Source organism: Oryctolagus cuniculus, chromosome 3 (assembly GCF_051225735.1).
Source record: "Oryctolagus cuniculus isolate XC-2025 breed Fujian yellow rabbit chromosome 3, ASM5122573v1, whole genome shotgun sequence".
In the NCBI taxonomy this organism is placed as follows: domain Eukaryota; kingdom Metazoa; phylum Chordata; class Mammalia; order Lagomorpha; family Leporidae; genus Oryctolagus; species Oryctolagus cuniculus.
Genome location: NC_142869.1, coordinates 38,637,230 through 38,659,842, shown reverse-complemented (window position 1 = coordinate 38,659,842; position 22,613 = coordinate 38,637,230). Strand labels below are relative to the sequence as shown.

The 22,613-nt window shown below is 47.9% G+C and overlaps 1 protein-coding gene across 1 annotated transcript in view; it reads right to left on the bottom strand.

Annotated features, from left to right (window-relative positions):
• Positions 1–9,611, bottom strand: part of FLACC1 (flagellum associated containing coiled-coil domains 1) — a 29,543-nt gene extending 19,932 nt beyond the window's left edge. Inside the window, exons 1-6 of the mRNA XM_002712533.6 lie at positions 9,458–9,611; positions 8,880–8,960; positions 7,668–7,716; positions 5,652–5,785; positions 3,727–3,820; positions 1,320–1,381 (exon numbers count right to left, since the gene is read on the bottom strand). Coding sequence (XP_002712579.2) covers positions 1,320–1,381; positions 3,727–3,820; positions 5,652–5,785; positions 7,668–7,716; positions 8,880–8,960; positions 9,458–9,570 — 533 coding nt within the window. The 5' untranslated portion in view covers positions 9,571–9,611. The remainder of the gene's footprint in view (positions 1–1,319; positions 1,382–3,726; positions 3,821–5,651; positions 5,786–7,667; positions 7,717–8,879; positions 8,961–9,457) is intronic.
• Positions 9,612–22,613: the final 13,002 nt, after the last annotated feature.

The window sequence follows — 22,613 nt, the reverse complement described above, 5'->3', positions numbered from 1 at the left end:
TTTTAAAATATTTTGCATAAAAATAAACATATTTTTTAAAAAGACATTTATTTATTTGAAAGGTAGAGTTACATAGAGAGAGAAGGAGAGATGGAGAAGGGGAGAGAGAAGAGAGAGAGATGAGAGAGAGAAGAGAGAGAGAGAGAGAATCTTCCATCCATTGGTTCACTCCCCAACTGGCTGCAACAGCCAAGACTTCTGGGTCTACTATGTGGGAGCAGGGGCCCAATCGCTTGGGTCATCCTCTGCTGCTTTCCCAGGCACATTAGCAGAGAACTGGATTGGAAGTGGAGCAGCCAGGACTTGAACCAGTGCCCACCTGGGATGCCAGCGCTGCAGGTTTCAGCTTTAACCCACTGAGCAACAGTGCCATCCCCAGCTTATCTGTTAATTCAACTACTCGATAACTTTTTGATGTATTCTCATATATCATACTCTCTCCTGACCTGCCACATTTCTGCTGAGAAACCATCTGGTAGTCATAGTCGTACTCCTTTGTATGTGATGTGTTTCTTATCCCTGCTGCTGTCAGCATTTTTTCATTGTCTTGATTTTTGAAAGCATAGTAATATCTGTGTATTCCTCCTTGGTTTGAATTATTTAATTTTAATGAATTTGGTTGGCAGGGGAGTATATGGAAACCCTAATTTTCTCCCAGTTTTTCTATAAAACTAATTCTTAAAATCAAGTTAGTGAATACAGAAGGCATATATAAATGGCAGTGACTCGACCAGCAGCACTATCCCTCTGCCAGGATTTCTGAGGGTGCTTTGGGGCCCAGCAGTGAGCCTAGAAGGAGATTCTGAAGTTCCCAGCGCCCATACAGATGCCACACGTCATTTTAATGTCTCCTTGACTTTCATCACCCTGCCCCTTCCATGCCTTCTTCCTGTTGTCTTTTTCAGGCCCTGACGTAGCAGCCAGGGGAAGTGGAGGTGGGAGGTGGGAAGAGCCCAGGGAGGGAAGAGGAGGAGGAAGGAAGAGATTGGAATGAGAACAGCAGTTGTTCGTCTCAGAAATCTCACAGAGAATAAAAACTGGCTTTTCTCAGCAACCAAGAGAAAAAAAAAAAAAACAACAGAAAAATTATAGTTGAAATGGAAAAAAAATTGGATAACAAAAAACCCAGGAATAACCTTTGCCTCATTCTGCTGGCCTCATGCAAGCCGGCCTGCTCTGCAAAGACTCACGCTTCACCCGACTCCACCTCTGACCCCGACTCCACCTGGCACTGTCCGAGGTCCCAGGGAAGTGCAATCCTGCAGAGCCCACAGGGGCCACAGAGCATGGCACACAGAGCTTCGCGCCAGAAAGCTTACCTGTTCTTGCTCTCGAAGTTCTGTTTCATCTCAGCACAGCGGTGTTCCATTTCATCGGCAAGCTGGAAAGGAGGCCAGCATTAACGACAGAGGATTGAGGACTTCAGCCCTGCTCCGGGTTTGCATCGTCTGAGAAAACTCCCCATGCACGAGGCGCGGCCCCTTCCCCATGCTTCTCCTGCTGTGCCCGCAGGGCCAGAGGGCGCGTGACTACTGAGGTCGCGGAACGATTCTTGCCTTGCTCTGCGCCATTCTGTACGGCATCAGTTCATAATGTTGGTGCATGAACGTCATCTCTGTTGCTGTTTTCTGTTCTTGTCTGCTAGATTCTCATCTCTTTACAAGATTAAGGCCTTTGGATTCTTTGATATATAATTACATGGGGCATTAGAAGAGCCAAGGAGGACTAAGACTCAGCTCCTTCCTTTAAAGAAGCTTAAAACCCAGTATTAATCAGTCCTTGTTGGCAGCATGGTTGGGTTTTAGAAGATAGGATGTGCTCACCTGCAGCCGATCCTCCATTCTAACACGTCAGGTCCTCTGACCTGGGTCTCAGGAGAAATGAATGTCCACTGTCAGCTGAGGACCCACTGTTGGCTAAGACCAGGGTTCTGGGCTTGTTTTGGTTCCCCTCTAACCACTAGGGCAGGGGGCTTCAGGCACTACCTGGCATAGCTGCTGAACAGCATGGAGGCAGTGGCCAGTTCTCCCTTCCACACAGTGACACAGCACATGTGGGGTGCTCAGAAGTGGGAACACCTGCAAGATCACAATTAGGGTCCCTTCATGGAAACCATGTCTAACCATGTCTGCAGCAAGGCCCAGGCTCCTGAGTCAAAATGTGCATTTTTGCCCAGTGACTCACTGTGGAACTGAGTGAGCCTATGCAAATGATCTAACTGCTTTGCGCCTCAATTTCCTTTCCACAGAAGGAAACTGTAAGTCCATCAGTATTTTCAGAAAAATTTCAGAAAAAAAGCAATGTATCAGGAGTTGGAGGGGAGGGGAGGGTCTTGGCCCGAGTCCCTGCAGGTTTCACACAGGTATGGGATATCAGAGGGTCAGGGGCTGCCTGCTGAGAAGTGGAACCTCACACACCAGGGAGGCTGAGCCCAGCCCTGGTCCCTATCAGTCCAGCCCAGGCCACCAGGACACCTACTTGAGTTGGGGAAGAAGCTCCCATGGCGAAACATGGCAAAATGTAAAGTATTGCTTTTGTACCCCAGGAAACACAAGCAGTGTGAAATGACAGCAGGGGCCGGCGCTGTGGCACAGTGGGTTAACGCCCTGGCCTGAAGCGCTGGCATCTCATATAGGCGTTGGTTCGAGACCTGGCTGCTCCACTTCTGATCCAGCTCTCTGCTATGGCCTGGGAAACAGTAGAGGATGGCTCAAGTCCTTGGGCCCCTGCACTATGTGGGGGACCCAGAAAAAGTTCCTGGCTCCTGGCTTTGGATCAGCCCAGCTCCGGCCATTGCGGCCAATTTGGGAGTGAACCAGCAAATGGCAGACCTCTCTCTCTCTCTCTCTCTCTCTCTCTGCCTCTCCTCTCTCTGTGTAACTCTGACTTTCAAATAAATAATAATTTTTTTAAAAGAGATATGACATCAGCAGATTCTGCTGTACGCGCCTTGATTTTTTTTTTTTTTTCTGACAGGCAGAGTGGACAGTGAGAGAGAGACAGAGAGAAAGGTCTTCCTTTGCCGTTGGTTCACCCTCCAATGGCCACCGCAGCCGGCGTGCTGTGGCTGGCGCACCGCGCTGATCCGATGGCAGGAGCCAGGTACTTCTCCTGGTCTCCCATGGGGTGCAGGGCCCAAGCACTTGGGCCATCCTCCACTGCACTCCCTGGCCACAACAGAGAGCTGGCCTGGAAGAGGGGCAACCGGGACAGAATCCGGCGCCCCGACCGGGACTAGAACCCGGTGCGCTGGTGCCGCAAGGCGGAGGATTAGCCTAGTGAGCCTCGGCGCTGGCCGCCTTGATGGTTTTAACAGGAACAGAGGGTGGGTAGTGGAGGTTTCCAGGAATCTTTGGAGCAACGTTAGAAGCATGCCTGTGCCCATGCCATTAGCAGGAGCCTCACAACCCCTGAAGCTTAACTCCCCACAAAAGCTGGATGAGGAATACTGGTGCCCCCTCACGTGGAGAGGACAGTGTCACTGCGCACACAGGAAGCAGCCAGAGAACTCCTGGAAACGAATGCGTTAGGCTTCAAGCAGGGACTTGAGTTCTTGTAGTTATGGATTAGAACAGTCAGAGGTGTGTTACTGAGCGACATGATCCTGTCTTCTGGGTCCTGGAAGAGGTGGCTGACATAGTAAAGTGCTTGCCTGGTGCACAGGTAATCTGAAAATATTAGTCTTGCTCTACCCATAGAGATGTGGGAAAATGCAAGATCACTCACCAATTTCTGGGCAGACTGGTGGTCTCTGTTCATTTGCTCTATTACTGCCGTCAGCTCTGAGATCTGCTCTTCTAGGTCACGAATGACATTGGTCCTGTGGGACAAGTCATTCTATTATCCCATCCGCAGGGCTTCCAGGTGCAGCCCCTAGGTGTAACTGACTCTGGCCTGGTGAGAGCCAGGGCAAGTTCTACACCTGCTGCATCATTATAGAGTTGGGGTAGAGGATTTGAAGGGTGGTCTTGGAGAAAGGCATTTCACAGCTGTGTGGTGAACCTCAGGTCTTGCATTTTGGATGGGTAAGCCAGCTGGAAGTGAACAGGGTGGTATGGGACCCTGTTGAGCAGAAGGGAAATAGGAATGCACCAGAAAGGGTTTGACCTTGATTTGGAAACCACAGCTGAAATGGACAAAGGGGAAAGTGCAGAGGATTAGGAGATGAGAAGATGGGGGAATAGGACTGATGCTGACACTGAATCCCACACAAGGAAATGGGCCAAGGGAAAGAGGGCACTTGAGAGAACAGATAGATTTCAGAACAGATAGATTTCTGTGTTTCCAGGCTTGGGGCTGCCATGACAGCCATAGGATATTTCACTCTATCTGGCTGGACCGGGGTAGACTGGGTACCACAGTGTGATGTGCAGCAGAGCCGAGAGGAGGCCTTCAGCTGAAGAGCTCTGGCCCCTTTGGCCAACCATCCTCCATGTCTAACTGGGCACAGAGAGAATGTGAGCTGAGAAAACAAGAGAGGACATGAAAGGGGAGGAGGGGTTGAGACAGCTGCCTAATGGGAAACCTCTGTCTTTCAAAAAGAACCCTCAATGCAAGAGATGCTCACAGCTAGACCGGGGAGCAAAACAAACAAGGGCTACTGTGTTTTATCACACCGCAGCTGATGACAGGGTTCTGCTGAGGCCAAGAGGTAGCTGTCAGTGCCAGCTTGTCTACGGATGCATCACCCCGTCTTCGGTTTCAATGATTTGTCCTCTGCACTCAGGCAGAGCCTTAGACTCCAAAATGGCGAGGAAGAGGTACGAAGAGGGTGGGAACTTAATCCAATTATGGTATTAGGAGGTGGGCTTCATGGGAAGTCCTCAGGTCCTTGGTGGCCTTACAAGATATCTGTCATGAGAGGGTTATCAGAAAACCTGAGTTTGGGCCCAACTGCACGTACTCTCTCTGCTTCCTGGCTCGCGATGTGATGGCTCCCTCTGCATGAGCTCCAGCATCCACAGTGTAGCCTTTGCCAAAGCCTGCATCAGCTCACTGGGACTTTCAGCCTCCAAAACTTGGGGCTAAATAAACATCTATTTCTTTCCTAAGTCACTCATCTCAGGCGCTTAGCAGCACAAGCTAACTAATCCAACTCATTTTCTTCCTGTAGGTGATCATGGATGAAGAGGGAAAGGCAAGCAGAGGCTAGGACAAAGACTTGAGTGTGGCTTCTCTGGGCCAGCTCAGATCAGGCTGGCTCTATGGCATGAACTCACTCAACTTGGGTGTCTCCCAGCCTCCCCCCAAACCTGAATCCCTTCCCCGAGGTAACCCTCGAGAGAGTTTGCTTGGATCCTTCCTCTACACTCACAGCTAGCTAGGCCAGTCTTACTAGTATTATTTACTATGTGTGTGTTTTCTGCTGTTACTATTAGTCTTTTAGAGTTCTGTCTTGGAAGAATAATTCTCACAGTAAACTAAAGCCTGAGGGAGGAGAACAATTTGAGAGCGATCCCCGGGATCTGCTCACAAATGGGATCAGAGCAGAGCAAGATGCGTGTGGAGAGAAGGCGTGGGCAGGAGGTGAGCTGGCAGCACCTTCAGAGCTGGGACCGACGGCCTGTGTGGGCGGCAGAGGCTGGTCCTTCAGGCCAGGATGAGCAGTGAGGACAGCTCTCAGGGGCTGGATGTTGTTCCAAAGATGTTACCTGGAAAATTCGACTTTGTCCGTGATCTCTGATTCCAACCGTTTTTTCCTACTGAACATCTCGTCTCCTAAGGTGACGGAAATCTGCTCTCGATTCCGAATAAGCTGATAGCCAGGTGACACATTGATCACTTCCTAGGCACCAAAGAGGAAAGTAAGATAAAGTTGCAGGCTTGGCATGTTGAGATCTGGCCAAGGCAGTCTTACTTAAGAACAGAAGCACAAGATGAGACTGCAGTGCCCCCCCCCCCTTTCCTAAATTCACCTTCATACCCCTGAGGACCAATCCCAATACCCGCTGGCTCCTGGCTGTCCCTGGAGACCTCTCAAGCTCAATGGTGCCAAACCAAACCATCGCTGTCCTGCCCCGCGCTCTGCCCCTGCTCCTCCTCTGTGTTCTCCATCATGGCCAGAGCCAGGAGGCAGCCAGGCACTGAGAAGGCTGCCAAGGCTGAGGGGATGGACAGATCTGGAGTGAGATGTTGGCTCTGCCACAAACCAGTAGCTATTCAACATCTCTGTGACTCAGTTTTCTTATCAGAAAGAGTGGGTCGTAGAGGTCAACGTGAGGCATGGTGGTGATGATGCCACTTGGGACATATGAGTGCCTGGGTTTAACTCCTGGGTCTGTTCTGAATTCCAGCTTCCCACTGATGCACACCCTGGGAGGCAGCAGGTGATGGCTCAAGTATTTGGATCCCTGCCATGCCCGTGAGAGATCCAGGTTGAGTTCTTAGCTCTTGCCTTCATTGGGAGTATTTGGGGAGTGAACCAGAAGATAAGGAGATATCCATCTCTCTCTCTGATTTAAAAAATATAAAATAATATTTTAAAAAGGAAGACAAGGGTGTTAATAACTTTTCCTCAAAAGGGTTCTGTAAGGAAAAAAGTGGAATGACACAGTTGCAAAAAAATTGTATTCAGTTTCTCCTTCTTTCCCCACCAGACTCTACAGTCAGCAAGCCTGTGCCATCATCTGGCTCTTGGGCTCTTGCAACGCCTTCCCACCTGGCCTCCCTGCCTTCCGTCTGGCTCCCCCAAAGTCCATCATTCTTTCTACCTTTAGGGTAATTATTTTGTCCTGGGTTTCAAAGAATGGAAAGTCTCTTAAGGGAGAAAAATAGATGAAAACAGACAATAGTAAAAAGCACCCATATTATCCCACCAGGGGGCGCTGCTCCTAAAAGGCAAACCTTGCCAGTACTGAGCAGACTGATAAGCAGACTGATGATTTTCCTGGACACCACAAGGAGCAGGCCTTCACTCCCAGCAGGCGTCTGGATTCAGTCTCTCCCGTGTTTCCCAGTCCCTTCTTGTCCCTGGCACCCACAATGCCCCTGACAGTTCCTCCCAGAGCATCTGTGCCTTTCCCAGGGAGGTAGCAGGGATCCCGCACCTGAACACAAGCTGTGCTGTGTCTGGACTAGTTGTCACTGGGGTTTCCCTGGGGTGCTCTCTGCCCTGCACAGACAGTAGAGAGTGGCAATGAAACGCTCACTCTGGGGGTGTGCGTTTAGCCTACTCACATCCCACATGACAGTACCTGGGTTCAATTCCCACCTCTAGCTCCTGCCTCCAGCTTCCTGCTTAACGCAGTTCCCAGGCGCCAACAGGGATGGCTCAAAGAACTGGGTTCCTGTGGAGATATGGCTTGCATTCCCAGCTCCTGGCTGACCCACTGTGGCCAGATCTGGCCTCAGTTGGCTGTTGCCGAAATTTGGGGAGTAAACCAGCAGTTGGGTGGGTCTCCCTCTCTCTCTCTCCCTCTCTCTGTCTCTCAAATAAATAAATAAATAAATAAAATGGTTTAAAGCCTCACCCTGGAGTCTGGCTGAGTTGACCTCAGGTCACTGTTCTGTTCTGTATTAACCAGCCCTGGGGTAATGAGCGATAATAATAGCCCCTCCTCCCAGGATCGCTGTGAAGACCCAACAAGGTGTTTGTCAAAGGCCCGGGCTTGCAAGTGCCCACTGCTCCGTGCATCTCAGCCCCGCTGCCCTCTCCTGAGTTGACTCACGTAAGGCGATCTGTTGCTCTCCTCTTGCCTTCCTAAAGGGATTTTCATTCTGCAAGAGAAAGACGTGCTCAGAGAGCAACCAAGGAGCAAAGAGAAGCTCCAAGCTTAGGAGCTGCACCTGCTCCTGGCATCATCGCACCCTTACTCTCTGAGCTCTGGTCACCTGGCCTCCTTAGAGGACCCCCAAGGCAGCAGCAGAATGCATGGACTCAGGGCCCCTGAGGGACTCTCATGAAAAGTTCCTGCTCAAGGAGAAAAAAAGAGTTCTTCTTACAAGGTTAGGGGAGTCTCAGCCGGATAGAGGGTCCCCCACACCGCATCCCTGCAGCAAGGCCCTGTGAACCAGGTGACACCTGCCACACACACATGGCACACGCACACAGCATATGGCACACATGCACACACACACACACATACACTGTGCAGCCTTCTTCGTTTGGAACATGGAAACAGTTTACATAATGAAATATTCAGATAATGAAGCAAACTGTACATGTCCTCCTTCAAATCTTCACGCATGCTACATGCAAAATGAATGCCGTATCTATGTATGCATAGCTGTACCTCTATAAGGAGTAACTTAGATTAAAAGTGAGATGAGTAACACAGTGGTTCCCTCAGTATCCATGGGAAATTGTCTATAGGATCCCCCACCCCCGATGAATACCAAAATTCACAGATGCTCAAATTCCTCGTTTAAAACGACATAGCATGAGCAAACCACCTGCCTACACCCATCTTGGACACTTTCAACCTTCTCAGGATTGCTCATACCACCTAATCCATGTAAATACTATGTAAATCATTGCTGTATTGTTTAAGGAACAATGACAAGAAAAACAATCTGCACATGTTTAATACAGACACATTGTTCTTTGCAACAACATATTTTCACCCATGGTGGGTTGGATCCACGATGCAGAACCCGCAGATACAACAGCAGCCTGTGTGTGTGTGTAGATGTGAGATAAAGTTAGCGGACATCACGACAGACTGCGGAGAGCTCTTTTGCAGTGAATTGGAAGCTGTGGGTACAGACGAATCACAGAAGCTATGTGTGGGGCCCGAGGTTTGGGGGAATTCACGGTGGATTTGAGCAATTCTCTGACGTCTCAGGCAGTTCCTGACAGATCGGGCTGTGAAGGCTGAGGTGGGAGATGATTTTATTCATGTCTCGAACCAGTCCTGCCTCATAGTCATAAAAATACTTACTTTGGGTTGACAACAGGTTTTGCTGTTGGTTGGGATTGGAGGTAATTTTGGTCTTTTGAAGCTGGCTGAAGAGGAGCTAGCCTGAAAAGGAAGAATTAATAACCAGAAAGGGAAAACTGGACATTCACCCACACGGGACACTCCTAGATGAAATATATTCCCATGGTGGCCTGACATTGAAACACAAGTAGGATCTTGAAGATCTGAGATCTTTGGAACCTAGGCTCTTGTTCGCTGTCTCAGGGAACCCCGGGGCTGGCGTCAGGCTTTGTCCCTCAGTTCCTAAAGCTCTTGTCCCACATGGAAGGGGCAGCCACCATCAAGGCCCTTTGGAAACTGTGCTTTCCCTGATGCACCAACTTGGAGACTTTCTCATTTGAAAAACCACACTAACACAGACAGGATTGGCGAGATCAGTGTGCAGCCGATAGTCTGGTAGGGCAGGCTGTGTCAGGCTGGGTCTTCTGGACCACCTGGGATTTTGCTACTAAGATGATGGTTTTGAAAATCTTGAGGGAGTAAGAAAGCTACAAATGGAACCCAAACCCTTTACCTACCCAATGTCACATAATCCTTACTTGGTCCGTCCTGTGGTGGTCTGGCTTGGTGGATGAGGGGTCTTAATCAACTTTCGTGGTCCCAGGTTCCAGGGGTCCCAGCAGGTGCAATAGATGAGAGGGTTGGGGTGCATGGTCCCAGGTCAGGGGCGGTCTTGGCTGCTAGGTCAAGAAATGTTTGCTGAAATGGGAAAATAACAACAGAGAGGTTAACCATTCAGGATCAAAGCATAAACACTTAAGAGACATACAGGGAAGGGCTCAGGAAGGCCCAGAGGACAATGGCGGATTCCAGAAGCTGTCAGTCTGGTGCAAGGGCTTCACGTTCATGAAAAATGCATATCATGAAAAAAAAACTTTGCATGGATTTCAAATTGTTCTATCCCAAAGTAAATATATCTTTTAGTCCCACTTGGCCACAAACATTTTAACTACCTTCATCTTTTAACATCTCACCCCCTGCTACCCGGTAGACTTGAGAGCAATTTAAAATTTTCCATAATTGAGTGCCACTGTGTGTCGCTCCCCTTCTTCATGGAGGAACGACACAGGACCCTGCGCTGTTCTTTTGTCTGCTCGGCCCTCCCCGGGTTTGCTGCTGGTTCTTCCCGGGTTGGCTACTGTCCCTTCCACCTCCGTGGAAGGGCGGTTCCCCCTGGCCACTTTCCCCACTTCCGCAGGGGAGCGACACACCGCCGGCCGGCTCTCTCGGGGGCTGCACAGGTGTTCCTTCAGCTAGATGTTCCCCTTAGATGTTCCTGGTGCATGTTGTCTCTCTCCTCCTTTATAATCCTCTTCCACCAATCCCAACTCTGCTACCCACACGCCAAGTACGCTGCTCTCCTCCAATCAGGAGCAGGTCCTACAGTTTATTGGTTGAACTGGAGGCAGCTGTGTAGAAGCTGTTTCTCCCTTCTCAGCGCCATATTGTGGGAGAGCAGATGCATAGAATAAGTCTTAATTCCAGTAACTTAGTCTAGTCCGAGTTGCTCCCAGTTGCTCCCCACAACTGTGAGCCAGGGACACAACAAGCACTCGGACATTGCTGTCCCGAGTTCACAGTGTTAGACCCTCGGAGTGAGGATGCTAATAACACGTCGAGAGGCACACCCCAAAGACTCAGACTCCAGACCAGCTGATGCAAAAGCAAGAGGATTTATTTGGCGGCTGCGCAGACGGGCCTCCTGAACTCGGGAGTCCAGAGAGCCCCCCCAGTACAAAGCCACACGGTTTATATACCCGCAGCGACCAATCAAAAGCACTATAGAGTCCATGCACACATCAGTCCAATCCGCGAGCTGATCATGTGAAGGGCATGCGTCTTCTATCCAATCAGCTACGGGATCACATGGGAGGCATGCACCTCATCGCCATTTTGTTGTTTACTTCTTTAGTAGTTCCTTTCCCTGCCAGCGCCATCTTGTTCACCCTGAGGGGGGATGACGTCTCCCTCCCTTTGTTCCCCTTGTGGGAGAGCGGCGTCCCGCTTCCCACACCGTTATTTGAGTATTAGGAAGCATACAAACTGGGTTAGGTCTTAGCACAGCCAGGCACAAGTGTCACAGCTAGCTAAGCATAGGGTCTCTTATTTTTATAGCTGCACCTAATTTTAGCTTTGGGGGAAAAAGTTTAGGGCTGTAATTTTTAAACTTTAATTTTTGGCTGGCGCCGCGGCTCACTAGGCTAATCCTCCGCCTAGCGGCGCCGGCACACCGGGTTCTAGTCCCGGTTGGGGCGCCAGATTCTGTCCCGGTTGCCCCTCTTCCAGGCCAGCTCTCTGCTGTGGCCAGGGAGTGCAGTGGAGGATGGCCCAGGTGCTTGGGCCCTGCACCCCATGGGAGACCAGGAAAAGCACCTGGCTCCTGGCTCCTGCCATCGGATCAGCGCGGTGCGCCGGCCGCAGCGCGCCAGCCGCGGCGGCCATTGGAGGGTGAACCAACGGCAAAGGAAGACCTTTCTCTCTGTCTCTCTCTCTCACTGTCCACTCTGCCTGTCAAAAAAAAAAAAAAACTTTAATTTTTATTTGGGGCAAAGGTGACTTCTTGTTTTTAATGGTATTGGCTTAGGTCACTCCATCTTGGTTTGATTTTTAAGGTTCTTCAACAGCTAAGGACGGAGGTAGCACACTGCTGTGTTGGGAACAAGCCTAAGTGCCCCCGACTCCCAAGCCTCTGCCTTTCATCAGGCTGCAATGGCTCTTGGTGATGTGAAGGGAAATCCCCATGGCAGATCCCTCATAGAACTTTCTGGAACACTAGTTCTGTTACTCTAACAACAACACAAGGAAATCTCCCAGGTCCTCTTTCCTGGTCACCTCCTGAATCACAGAGGGGAAGCTCTTCTCCAGCTCCGCAGATGGCAGACCCCCTGTTAGGAGCTAACAGAGAAGCAGGAAGGCGTGGCCACACGTGTTATCTTCTTTTGTTTCCAGAACCTCACTAAGATGACAGGACAGGAATAAAAGCTTTGGAATTCCACAAAAGCCAGAAAACACAATATCATACAGGGGGTGTGAGTGTGAAGGGGCTTCAAAAAGTTCATGGAAAATGGATATTATGAAAAATATGCATGGATTTGAAATTTTTTCACACTAAAAATATATTTATCTTTTAATTCCATTTTCTGTGGAAGTTTTGAGGACTTGTGTATGTTTGGCACAAAACCGAAGGCCCTCAGCCCGAGACCATGGCCTTCAGCCTAAAAGACCATGGTCCATGTGCCAGCAAAGGGACCACTGCTCACATCCGGGGTCTGACATGGTGTGGAGGCGCCTCTGCCTCTCAGGCCAGGGGCCATAAGGCAGCTAGGTTTGCTTCTCTGAGCCCCAGTTTCCTCTCTGAAATTGGAGACCATGGGAGTTCACTCCTCAGGGGGCCACTGTGTACTTCAAATGAGACCAGCTTGGGGCACAGGCCTTATACACAGCGCATTCTCAAAAACTGCAGCCTAAGAATACCATCAACCGGGGCCGGCTGTGGCGCAGCGGGTTAAAGCCCTGGCCTGCAGTGCCAGTATCCCCTGTGGGCACTGGTTTGAGCCCCACCTGCTCTATTTGCTGTCCAGCTCTTTGCTATGACCTGGGAAAGCAGTAGAAGATGGCCCAAGTGCTTGGGCCCCTGCATCTGCATGGGAGACCTGGAAGAAGCTCCTGGCTCCTGGCTTCAGTTGGCCCAACTCTGGCTGTTGTGGCCACCTGGGGAGTGAACCAGTGGATAGAAGACACCCCCCCCCCAGCTCTCTGTGTAACTGCTTTTCAAATAAAATAAATAAATATTTAAAAAAGAATACCATCAACACTACAGTGGCTTTTTGTGACTAGAAGCTTTCATTTCTGCAGTTTTGGGAGAAAAGGGGTATGTGTGTGTGTGTGTGAAATTGAAACAAGTTCATTGTAAAGAAAGTTATAACAGAAAAGCCTAAGGAAGTAAAAATTACTAGCACTTCAAGATGACCTCTGAAAATATTTTTTTTAACTTTTATTTAATGAATATAAATTTCCAAAGTAAAGCTTATGGATTACAATGGCTCCCCCCGCCATAACTTCCCTGCCACCTGCAACCCTCCCCTTTCCTGCTCCCTCCCCCCTTCAAGATTCATTTTCAATTCTCTTTATATACAGAAGATCAGTTTAGCATATATTAAGTAAAGATTTCATCAGTTTGCACCCACATAGAAACACAAAGTGAAAAATACTGTTTGAGTACTACTTATAGCATTAAATCACACTGTACAGCACATTAAGGACAGAGATCCTACATAAGGAGTAAGTGCACAGTGACTCCTGTTGTTAACAAATTGACACTCTTGTTTATGGCATCAGTAATCACCCTAGGCTCTTGTCATGAGTTGCCAAGGCTATGGAAGCCTTTTGAGTTCACCGACTCTGATCATATTTAGACAAGGTCGTAGTCAGAGTGGACATTCTCTCCTCCCTTCAGAGAAAGGTACCTCCTTCTTTGATAACCTGTTCTTTCCACTGGGATCTCACTCACAGAGATCTTTCATTTAGTTTTTTTTTTTTTTTTTGACAGAGTGTCTTGGCTTTCCATGCCTGAAATACTCTCATGGGCTTTTCAGCCAGATCCACGTGCCTTAAGGGCTGATTCTGAGGGCCAGAGTGCTGTTTAGGACATCTGCCATTCTATGGGTCTGCTGTGTATCTCACTTCCCATGTTGGATCATTCTCTCCCTTTTTGATTCTATTGGCTAGTATTTGCAGACACTAGTCTTGTTTATGTGCTCCCTTTGGCTCTTAGTCCTATCATTATGATCAATTGTGAATAGAAATTGATCACTGGGACTAGTGAGATGGCATTGGTACATGCCACCTTGATGGGATTGAATTGGAATCCCCTGGTATGTTTCTAACTCTACCGTTTGGGGCAGGTCAGCTTGAGCATGTCCCGAATTGCACATCTCTTCCCTCTCTTACTCCCACTCTTATATTTAACAGCGATCACTTTTCCTTTAAGTTTCAACACTTAAGAATAACTGTGTATTGATTACAGTATTCAACCAAAAGTATTAAGTAGAACAAACAAACAAAAATACTAAGAGGGATAACGTATTAAGTTGTTCATCAACAGTCAGGGCAAGGACTGACTTGATTAGCTCTTGTCATGACCGTTGATGTACAATGTAATACTTTATCCATTTTAGTGTTTTTTTTTTTTTTTTTTTGTTCTAGTACTATTGGTTGAACTCTGTAATTAACACACAATTATTCTTAGGTGTTTAAATTTTAACTGAAAAGTGATCCCTGTTAGGAATTTGGAAATCATTATGCTGAGTGAAATAAGCCAGTCCCAAAGGGACAAATATCATATGTTCTCCCTGATCGGTGACAACTAACTGAACACCAAAAAGGAAACCTGTTAAAGTGAAATGAACACTATGAGAAACGGTGACTTGATCAGCCCTTGCTCTGAAAATATTTTATGTAACATTTTCCAGAATTCTAAAGAAATGGATTTATAGAATTTTCAATGGTAACAAAAAATACTTTGTCATAGATACATTTTTTTGCTTTCAACAAATCCAGTATAATGAACTCACTCTTCGCCTAGCTTCAACAGAAGTTTGTGACTAAGCTCTCATACCTACTATACTATACTGTATCTATACACACTTCATTCTGCCAACACCAGATTATTCTAAAACAAATATTTAGAATGAGTTTGAGGGGCCAACGCTGTGGTGTAGTAGGTTAAGTCTTGACCTGCGGCCAGCATCCCATATGGGCATAGGTTCGTGTCCCAGCTGTTTCTCTTCCTATCCAGCTCCTGCTAATATGCCTGGGAAGGCAGTAGAAGATGGCCCAAGCGCTTGGGCCCCTGCACCCATGTGGGAGACCCAGAAGAATTCTTGGCTCCTGGCTCCTGGCTTTGGATCCATTCAATTCTGGCCATTGTGGTCATTTGGGGAGTGAATCAGCAGATAGAAGACTTCTTTCTCTGCCTCTCCCTCTCTTTCTCTGCAACTCTGTCTCTCAAATAAATAAATAAGTCTTCAAAAAAATGAATTTGGGATTTGTTTCTATATTATCTTAACCATGCAATCTCTATTCAATGAATATACCCATTTACATATTTACCTGGTTTTGCATTGATGACCACTTGGTTGTCTTCATGTCCCCCTTCCCCCCCACACTACACAAGGCCTTGGTCTATATTCTTTTGCTTTTAAAAAGTCAAGGGCGCTCTTCTGAACACCCACGGGGTGACACTCCAAACACGTAACAATCAGCGAGACAATGCTGTTGACAATCAGAACAGACACGAACTATACGGTGGGAACAGGGTCCTGGAGGACCCCACTCCATACCCATGCCAGGCATCACGAGGGGGTCTGGGAGTGCCAAGGGAGGAGCTAGGACAACCAAAGTGGCAGGGAGGACATCTGAGGGGCGTGGGCAGAGGCCAGTCGCATTTCAGCAGCGCCGCCACTCTGCCTAGCAGCCAGTGTCAGTCCTTGACTCCCTGCGCCTTCCCAAGAGGCAACCATCGCTAACACTTCTTTTGGTGCCCTTCCAAAGTAATATTTATTATGAATAGTAAATTGGTTTTAGTGTAGATCAGAACAATTGCCTATTATGTTGTATCTTGTTGTTTTTACATAACAGGCTATGTAGTGGATAGTTCCATCTCAGCACAGGTAAATCTGCATTTGCTGTGGCTTGATAGCCCATTGTACGGCTCTGACTATATAGGCGTGTGTGTGTGTGTGTGTGCGTGCACACACACAAGAATCTTTTCCTTTGCTAACTTTCTCCCTGATGACTTTACCTGAGGCCCAACAGGCTGCATGCGGCAGTTGGTGACACCGTAGTCACCAGTGCACCGACATGGTTAGTATTAAAAAGCAGCAGGGATAAAAATCATAGAAAACATCTTTTCCAAAGAGCTTACCTTGGATGGCCCAGATTTATTTTTTCCCAAGCAGTTTCATCTCAAGTCGAGTCTCAAAGAAACCACAACATTCTAAAGAAACTATTCCCCATCAACACAAAACCAGAGTTCATTTTACATCAAACCCCAGGGTTGGAGAACTCAAGACTTTCCGTGGTCATTAAAGGCCAAGGCAGAAAACCCACAGCACGCGCTGTGCAGAGACAGACTCCCAGGGGATCCAACCGAAGGCTTCAGCAAGGCTGAACTGGCCTGAATGCGAATTCCCCTTCTAAAGACCCTCCACTTGGAATCTCTTGGTAGTGCAATGAGTCAGACTAGACGAGGAAGTCACGCCTCTGTCCAGGTCTCCTCTACTTGGACCTGAACCGGGAGGTTTGTCCTTGGGAGATGGCAAGGGAAGGTTTGTTTCTTTTATTGCTATGGGAACAGAATCGCCACTCCTCATTGGCTCAGGGCACTCTTCTTAAAGAGAAGGTTGCAAAAGCAGCAGTTACATTCTACAAGGCCCACAACGGTGACCACCTTCAACAGCCAGGAATTCACACTCTGGATGCTGAGTTTCCATTTTCATCATCAGCCATGAAACAAAATAGGCGTACAGTGTGTTTTCAGAGGCAAAATTCATAGAATTTAACAGCACTCCTGGGCTTAATCTGCCTGTGGCAATAGTTGCCAGGCAAGGGCTGTGATAGATTTTAAATTCCTCTGTCATTTGCTCACAGAAACTTGAAACTCAAAAGTAGGCACTTTCTTCCTTGCATTTAAGGCTTTGAAATTGCTTAAAGTGCAGATCCCCAAGTCTCTTTTGGTTACCAAGGGTTTCAGATTTTTTTTCTAAATATAACTGCTTTTTCTCACTATAGACAAAAAGTGCTTGTTTATTATAGCCTCCTGATTCCATCTTTATTCTAACTCATCATAAGACGTGCTTTACACATTTTATAATGAAAGATTTGTGAAATAATCTTATTGCTCGTCTTTACATTTCTTTCTCTTCTTTAAATTAAGGCTGATGGTAAAGTACTAGATTGACTTCATGAGCCACTGATGGGTCTCCACCCACAGTTTACAAAGCACCAATGTAGACTCACCCTGGCGTGCCGTGGACAGTGAAGTGTGAGGCACGCCAGGCACTGTTGCTAGGGTTGGGTATGTACCCCAGTTCCTGTGCTTAAGAGAGCTGAGAGATGAACAGAGAGAGACAAGTGCAATAAAGGCACAGTGACTCTACGTACAGGATGCAGTGGGAGCGTGCACCAGGGATTACTCCTCTAGTCTAAGGCATCAGGCGAGAGTGTCCATCAGAGAAGGGATCCGACTAGGTCTGCACCTCAGGAAGATCATTCTGTCTGCACAGCAGGGAAACCATTGGAAGGACCAAGACAGAGGCAGGCAAGCCAGGGGACGTGTCTGTGCCAGTGGCCCAGATGAGCGCAAAGGGCGGCCCTGCCTAACTGTGGCAGCGAGGATGCCGGGAAGATACAAGACTTGGCCATTGCCTGCACCCCAGGGTGAGGGAATGGGGGTGGCAACCACTCCTGGGTTGCTAGCTTGAGCAGTTGAGTAGATGGTGGTGCCATTTACTGCAATGGGAAAGTCCAGGGGATAAGCAGCTTTAGAGACATGTTGAGACAATCAACCAGCCATGTCTATTGGAGAGTTTGTTCCATATTTTGGGAGGTCAAATTTAGAGACAGATTTAGCAGGCCTCATCGATGAAATTTCCAGCCAGGAGAGTGAGTGAAATCACACAGGGAGAGGGTACCATGTGAGAGAAGGGGGTCTAGCATGGAGCCTGGGCAACATCGGTATTTATGGCAATGTTTCTCAAAGGCGGGCTGTGGGCTAGTTCAAATACGCATAGCTGTTCCTGGACTATGCGTGGCTTGATCAGAGTGGCTTCTTAACTTCAGAAAATATAAAGCCTGGAGGTGGTGCTATGGGAGTTGCTGCAGACTCAGCAGCGTCCCTGGAAAACCAGGTCCTTTCTATCTGCTACACCAGTCTCGGTGCGGACAGAGGGAAGACGCCTCAAGGCTGCACAAGGGCTGCCCCTACTCCAACCACCATGAACTAGATGATGACAGACTTTCAAAGCTGAAAAGGAGGGGAACAAATTACACAGAGAACGACTGATGGATTTGACTGGCCATGAAGTCAAATCCATTTCCAACTACAGACTGGATGTTGGAGTTTACCAAATACAAGTCTATATTAACATTCCTTATTTTTTTTTTTTTAAGTATTTATTTGAGAGGCAGAGAGACAGAAACAGAGAAAGGTCCTCCTACCCACTAGTTCACTCCCCAAAAGCCCAGGAGCCAGGAACTCAAACCAAGTTGTCCAAACTGGAGGCAGGGACCCAGTTTATCATCATCTGCTGCATGCCAGAGTGTCAGGTAGCTGGGATTGGGAGCAGAACTGAGACTCAAATCCCAAGGAGACAGGTGTTTGGCACAGCGGTAGACACTGATTCCAGCCTCCTGCTAATGTGTGCATCCACGTGGGCAGTTCTGGATGAAGTTCCAGGCTTCTGGCTTTGGCCTGGGCCAGCCCCAGATCTTGGGGGCATTTGGGGAGTGACCCAGTACATGTATGGTGTGTGTGTGTGTATACCGAGGTGGAACATGAAGTGTAGTACTAACTCTTGACGTTATTGTACCTAGAGATTGTGTGAGAGATGGTGACAATAACTATGTAAGTGGTAGAATTATATAAATTATATAAAAGTGGTGAATTATATAAAGTCAAAATACTTTGTAAAATTTTCTGGCTCATTCTAATGTATACATGGACTATGAAAATCCAGCTTTTTAACACTTTAATTTTTGCCAAGAAAGTTGTTTTGTGAAAGAAAACTTTTAATTTTTTTGTATTTGCTTTTCATGTGTTTTTCACTAACATTTCATATCACCTTTTGCACACGTGACTCATACTTTTCAAAGAACAAAACATTTTGTGCCATTGCCAATAACACTGCCTATCTGCCCCTAGTTATATTTGGCATCTTTACCAAACTTGGGAACTATGTATTTATTTAAAAATTTTGTGTTGGGGCCGATGCTGTGGGTAGCAGGTAAAGCTGCCACCTGCAATGCTGGCATCCCACATGAGTGTTCGTGGGTGTTCCAGCTGCTCCGCTTCTGATCCAGTTCCCTGCTAATGGCCTGGGAAAAGCTGAAGAAGGCCCAGGTGTTTGGCTCTGCACCCACGTGGGAGATCCGGATGGTGTTTCTGGCTCCTGGTTTTGGCCTGGACCAGTGCTGGCTATCACGGCCATGTGAGGGGTGAAGCAGAGGATGGAAGATTTTGCTCTCTCTCTAATTCTACCTTTCAAATAAGTAAATAAATCTTAAAAAAATTTTTGCACTATTTTGACCCATATTTTCTAGAAAACTGCATGAAAAACAGAAAAATACGACTTGGCATTACCATTGCTGAATACAATGAGGACAGGGGTGAAGGCAACAGGACATACAAAGCCCCAAATCAGTGCCCTTATCTGAAGGTTTTTGGACTTAAATACATCTACTGACCTTTGTGAAAGAAACACAACAGACTGGGAATATTGCTAAATTTTACACCTAAGAAGAAGTGGCCTCATACTTCATTTATTCCTCACAAAATGTTCATAATTCCGAATGAGTATTAAATGCATTTTTAAAGGAAATGCAGACGTTAAATATATAAAAGACCTTTTGTGAACATTGTGTCCAACAATGTTCAAATTTTCTTTCTTGGAAACGGTTTCTCAATATCTGAGTGCCCATGGAAAATTGTAAATTATAGGAAAAGAACTGTTAAAAGTGCATCCTAAACTTTCTTAAACTTAGTAGCTGCTTATCAGTGACCTAAGATTTTATGCTTCTGTTACTGTTACATGGCTAAGGAAACATTATGGTGTCTAGTTGTATCTGTGAGTTTCACACCCATGGATTAAAATGAATAAATCAGTCACATCAGGGCTCAGCACTGTGGCATAGCAGGCAGGTAAAGCCGCCACCTGTGACACCAGCATCCCATATGGGCGCTGGTCTGAGTCCTGGCTGCTCCACTTCCAAGTCAGCTCCCTGCCAATCAGCTGGGAGAAGCAGCAGAAGAGGGAGGGCACAGTGCCTGGGCCTCTGCCACCCCCATGAGAGACCTGGATGAAGCTCCTGGCCCCTGGTTCGTCCTGGCTTAGCTCTGGCCATTGTGGCTCCTCAGGGAGTCAACCAGCAGGTAGAAGATCCCTCTCTCTCTGACTTTCAAATAAACAAAGAATTCTTTTTAGAAACAGGACTCTAGAGCCGGCGCCGTGGCTCAATAGGCTAATCCTCCACCTTGCGGCGCCGGCACACCGGGTTCTAGTCCCGGTTGGGGCGCCGGATTCTGTCCCGGTTGCCCCTCTTCCAGGCCAGCTCTCTGCTATGGCCAGGGAGTGCAGTGGAGGATGGCCCAGGTGCTTGGGCCCTGCACCCCATGGGAGACCAGGAAAAGCACCTGGCTCCTGGCTCCTGCCAGGATCAGCGCGGTGCGCCGGCTGCAGCGGCGGCCATTGGAGGGTGAACCAACGGCAAAAGGAAGACCTTTCTCTCTCTGTCTCTCTCTCTCACTGTCCACTCTGCCTGTCAAAAAAAAAAAAAAAGAAACAGGACTCTATACTGCCCATGCACTTTTTTTCCTGTTACTGTTCCGTAAACAATACCATATAACAACTATTTACATAGTACTCACACTGTATTAGGTGTTGTAAGTAAAGTAGAGATGACTTAAGAATACAAGAGGATGTGTGTAGATTATATGCAAATACTACAACACGTCACTTAGGAGATTTGAACATCTGTCATTTTTCCCCTGTTTGTGTGGGTTTGGTGGTGGTGGGGGTGTCCTTGTATCGTCCCTCACAGATACTAAGGGTGTGGGGAGCAACTCGGACTATACTGTTACTGGAATTAAGACTTATTCTATACATCTGCTCTCCCACAATATGGCGCTGGGAGAGGAGCAAACAGCTTCTACCCAGCTGCCTCTCACCAACTTGACAAGCTGCAGGAGCTGCTCCTGATTGGAGGAGAGCAGCGTGCTCAGTGTGTGGGTAGCAGAGCACGGATTGGTGGAGAGGACTATATAGGAGGAGAGAGACGGCATGGTGGTGTGGGTTGGTTGGAGAGTGCGTTGGAGAGTTCGCGGGGAAGTTTGTTGCTTCGTTCTTTCTCATTTCTCTCTATCATTCTTGCTTTGGGAGTTCGCTGTTTACTTATTCTTACTTTACTATAGAAAAGACTTGTAAAAAAGGGGAACAACAAGCGTCCGGTCCGGTATGGCTCCTCCGCGTGCGGAGGAGCAGCAAATGGTGCCGTGACTCGGATAGGAAACCTAGGAGGGAAGAAGCGGGAAGAAGTGGGAAAATACCGGAGAGAGAGACTAGCAAAGAGCCTAGGGGAAAGCCGACGGAAAAAGTGCTGGTGAGAAGCTAGTTAGAACCCAGGAAAAAAGCCACGGGGGAAGAAAAATAGAAGCTAGGAAAGAGGTATTTACTGGGAACGCCTGGGAGACTCAGTCTTCCACTACGCCCACTGCTCCAACATGTCACGGACAGTACAGACAATGGAGTTCTTTGGCTACTCTTTGCCCACTGGCTACGTCTTCTTCCTGCTAGGCACCATCCTCTATTTCTCCCTAAAGATCATCCGTTATGGGCTGAATGCGGTTTCTCTCACTCTCTCTTCCCACTCCCCACCTCCTCGCAGCTTTTCTTCTAAGCGAGGGAAATGAGGGGGGAGGAAAATTCATGCATTCGTAAGAGCAGTCGTAGAGACGTCCCCCTGGTTTCTACAGCAGTGGAGGCAGGTGGGGCGGCAATTGCACGCAGCTGGGGAATCGCTAGAAGTGCTGAAGCTGTGGCAACTCATTGATCAGGCGCTTCAGGACCCCACGGAAGGGATCGAGTTGTTGCTTAATGAGGGGAGTGAATTGCAGGAAGAATTATGGCAGGGCAGCCAGGCGAGCAGCTATTGTAACAAACAGGTGAGAAGAAAATCAAAGAAGGATTTAGAGAGCCAGGAAGCTTACAGGGGGGAGGAAGAAGCTGAAGAGGGAACCTCGCCCCCGAGAGAGATGCCAAGAATATATCCTGGCCCTACAAGGCTGGCAAATTCAACCATAAAGGATGAATCACCACCCCGGTATCGCCCATTGGTACTACCAAAATTTCCTCCTGTAAAGAAAAGCCCCTTTTTTCCACATGAGATTGAAGAAGAGTGGGAGGAGGAAGGAGTGATGGAGGGAGTAGGTATGCAGGAGGAGATAGAAAGGCCAAGAACCGAAAGCAAGCAAAGGGGAGCTGTTTATAGAAAACCTACTTGGGAGCAGTACCAGGAACCAGGCCAGGTGTTTCCTGTAATTCAGGATCAACAGGGAAACAGGGGTTGGACGCCTCTTGATCACAAATTACTTAAAGAATTGCAACAATCAGTGCAATTGTATGGCCCCCATGCAAGTTTCACACAGGCAATCCTTGATAACATTGGACAGCAAGGCCTAATACCCGAGGATTGGAGAAACTTAGTAAAGGCGGTGTTGGGCGGGGGTGACTTCCTCTTATGGTTAGCTGCTTATAGAGAATTCGCGCGAGAATATTCAAAGCAGAACTATCGAGCAGGGAATCAAACATGGGATGAGGAAATGTTAAATGGAGAAGGGCGATTTGCCAATCCCGATGAGCAGGCCCGACTACCAACAGCTGTCCTCTTACAAGTAAGAGAGATAGCAAGAAGAGCCTGGAA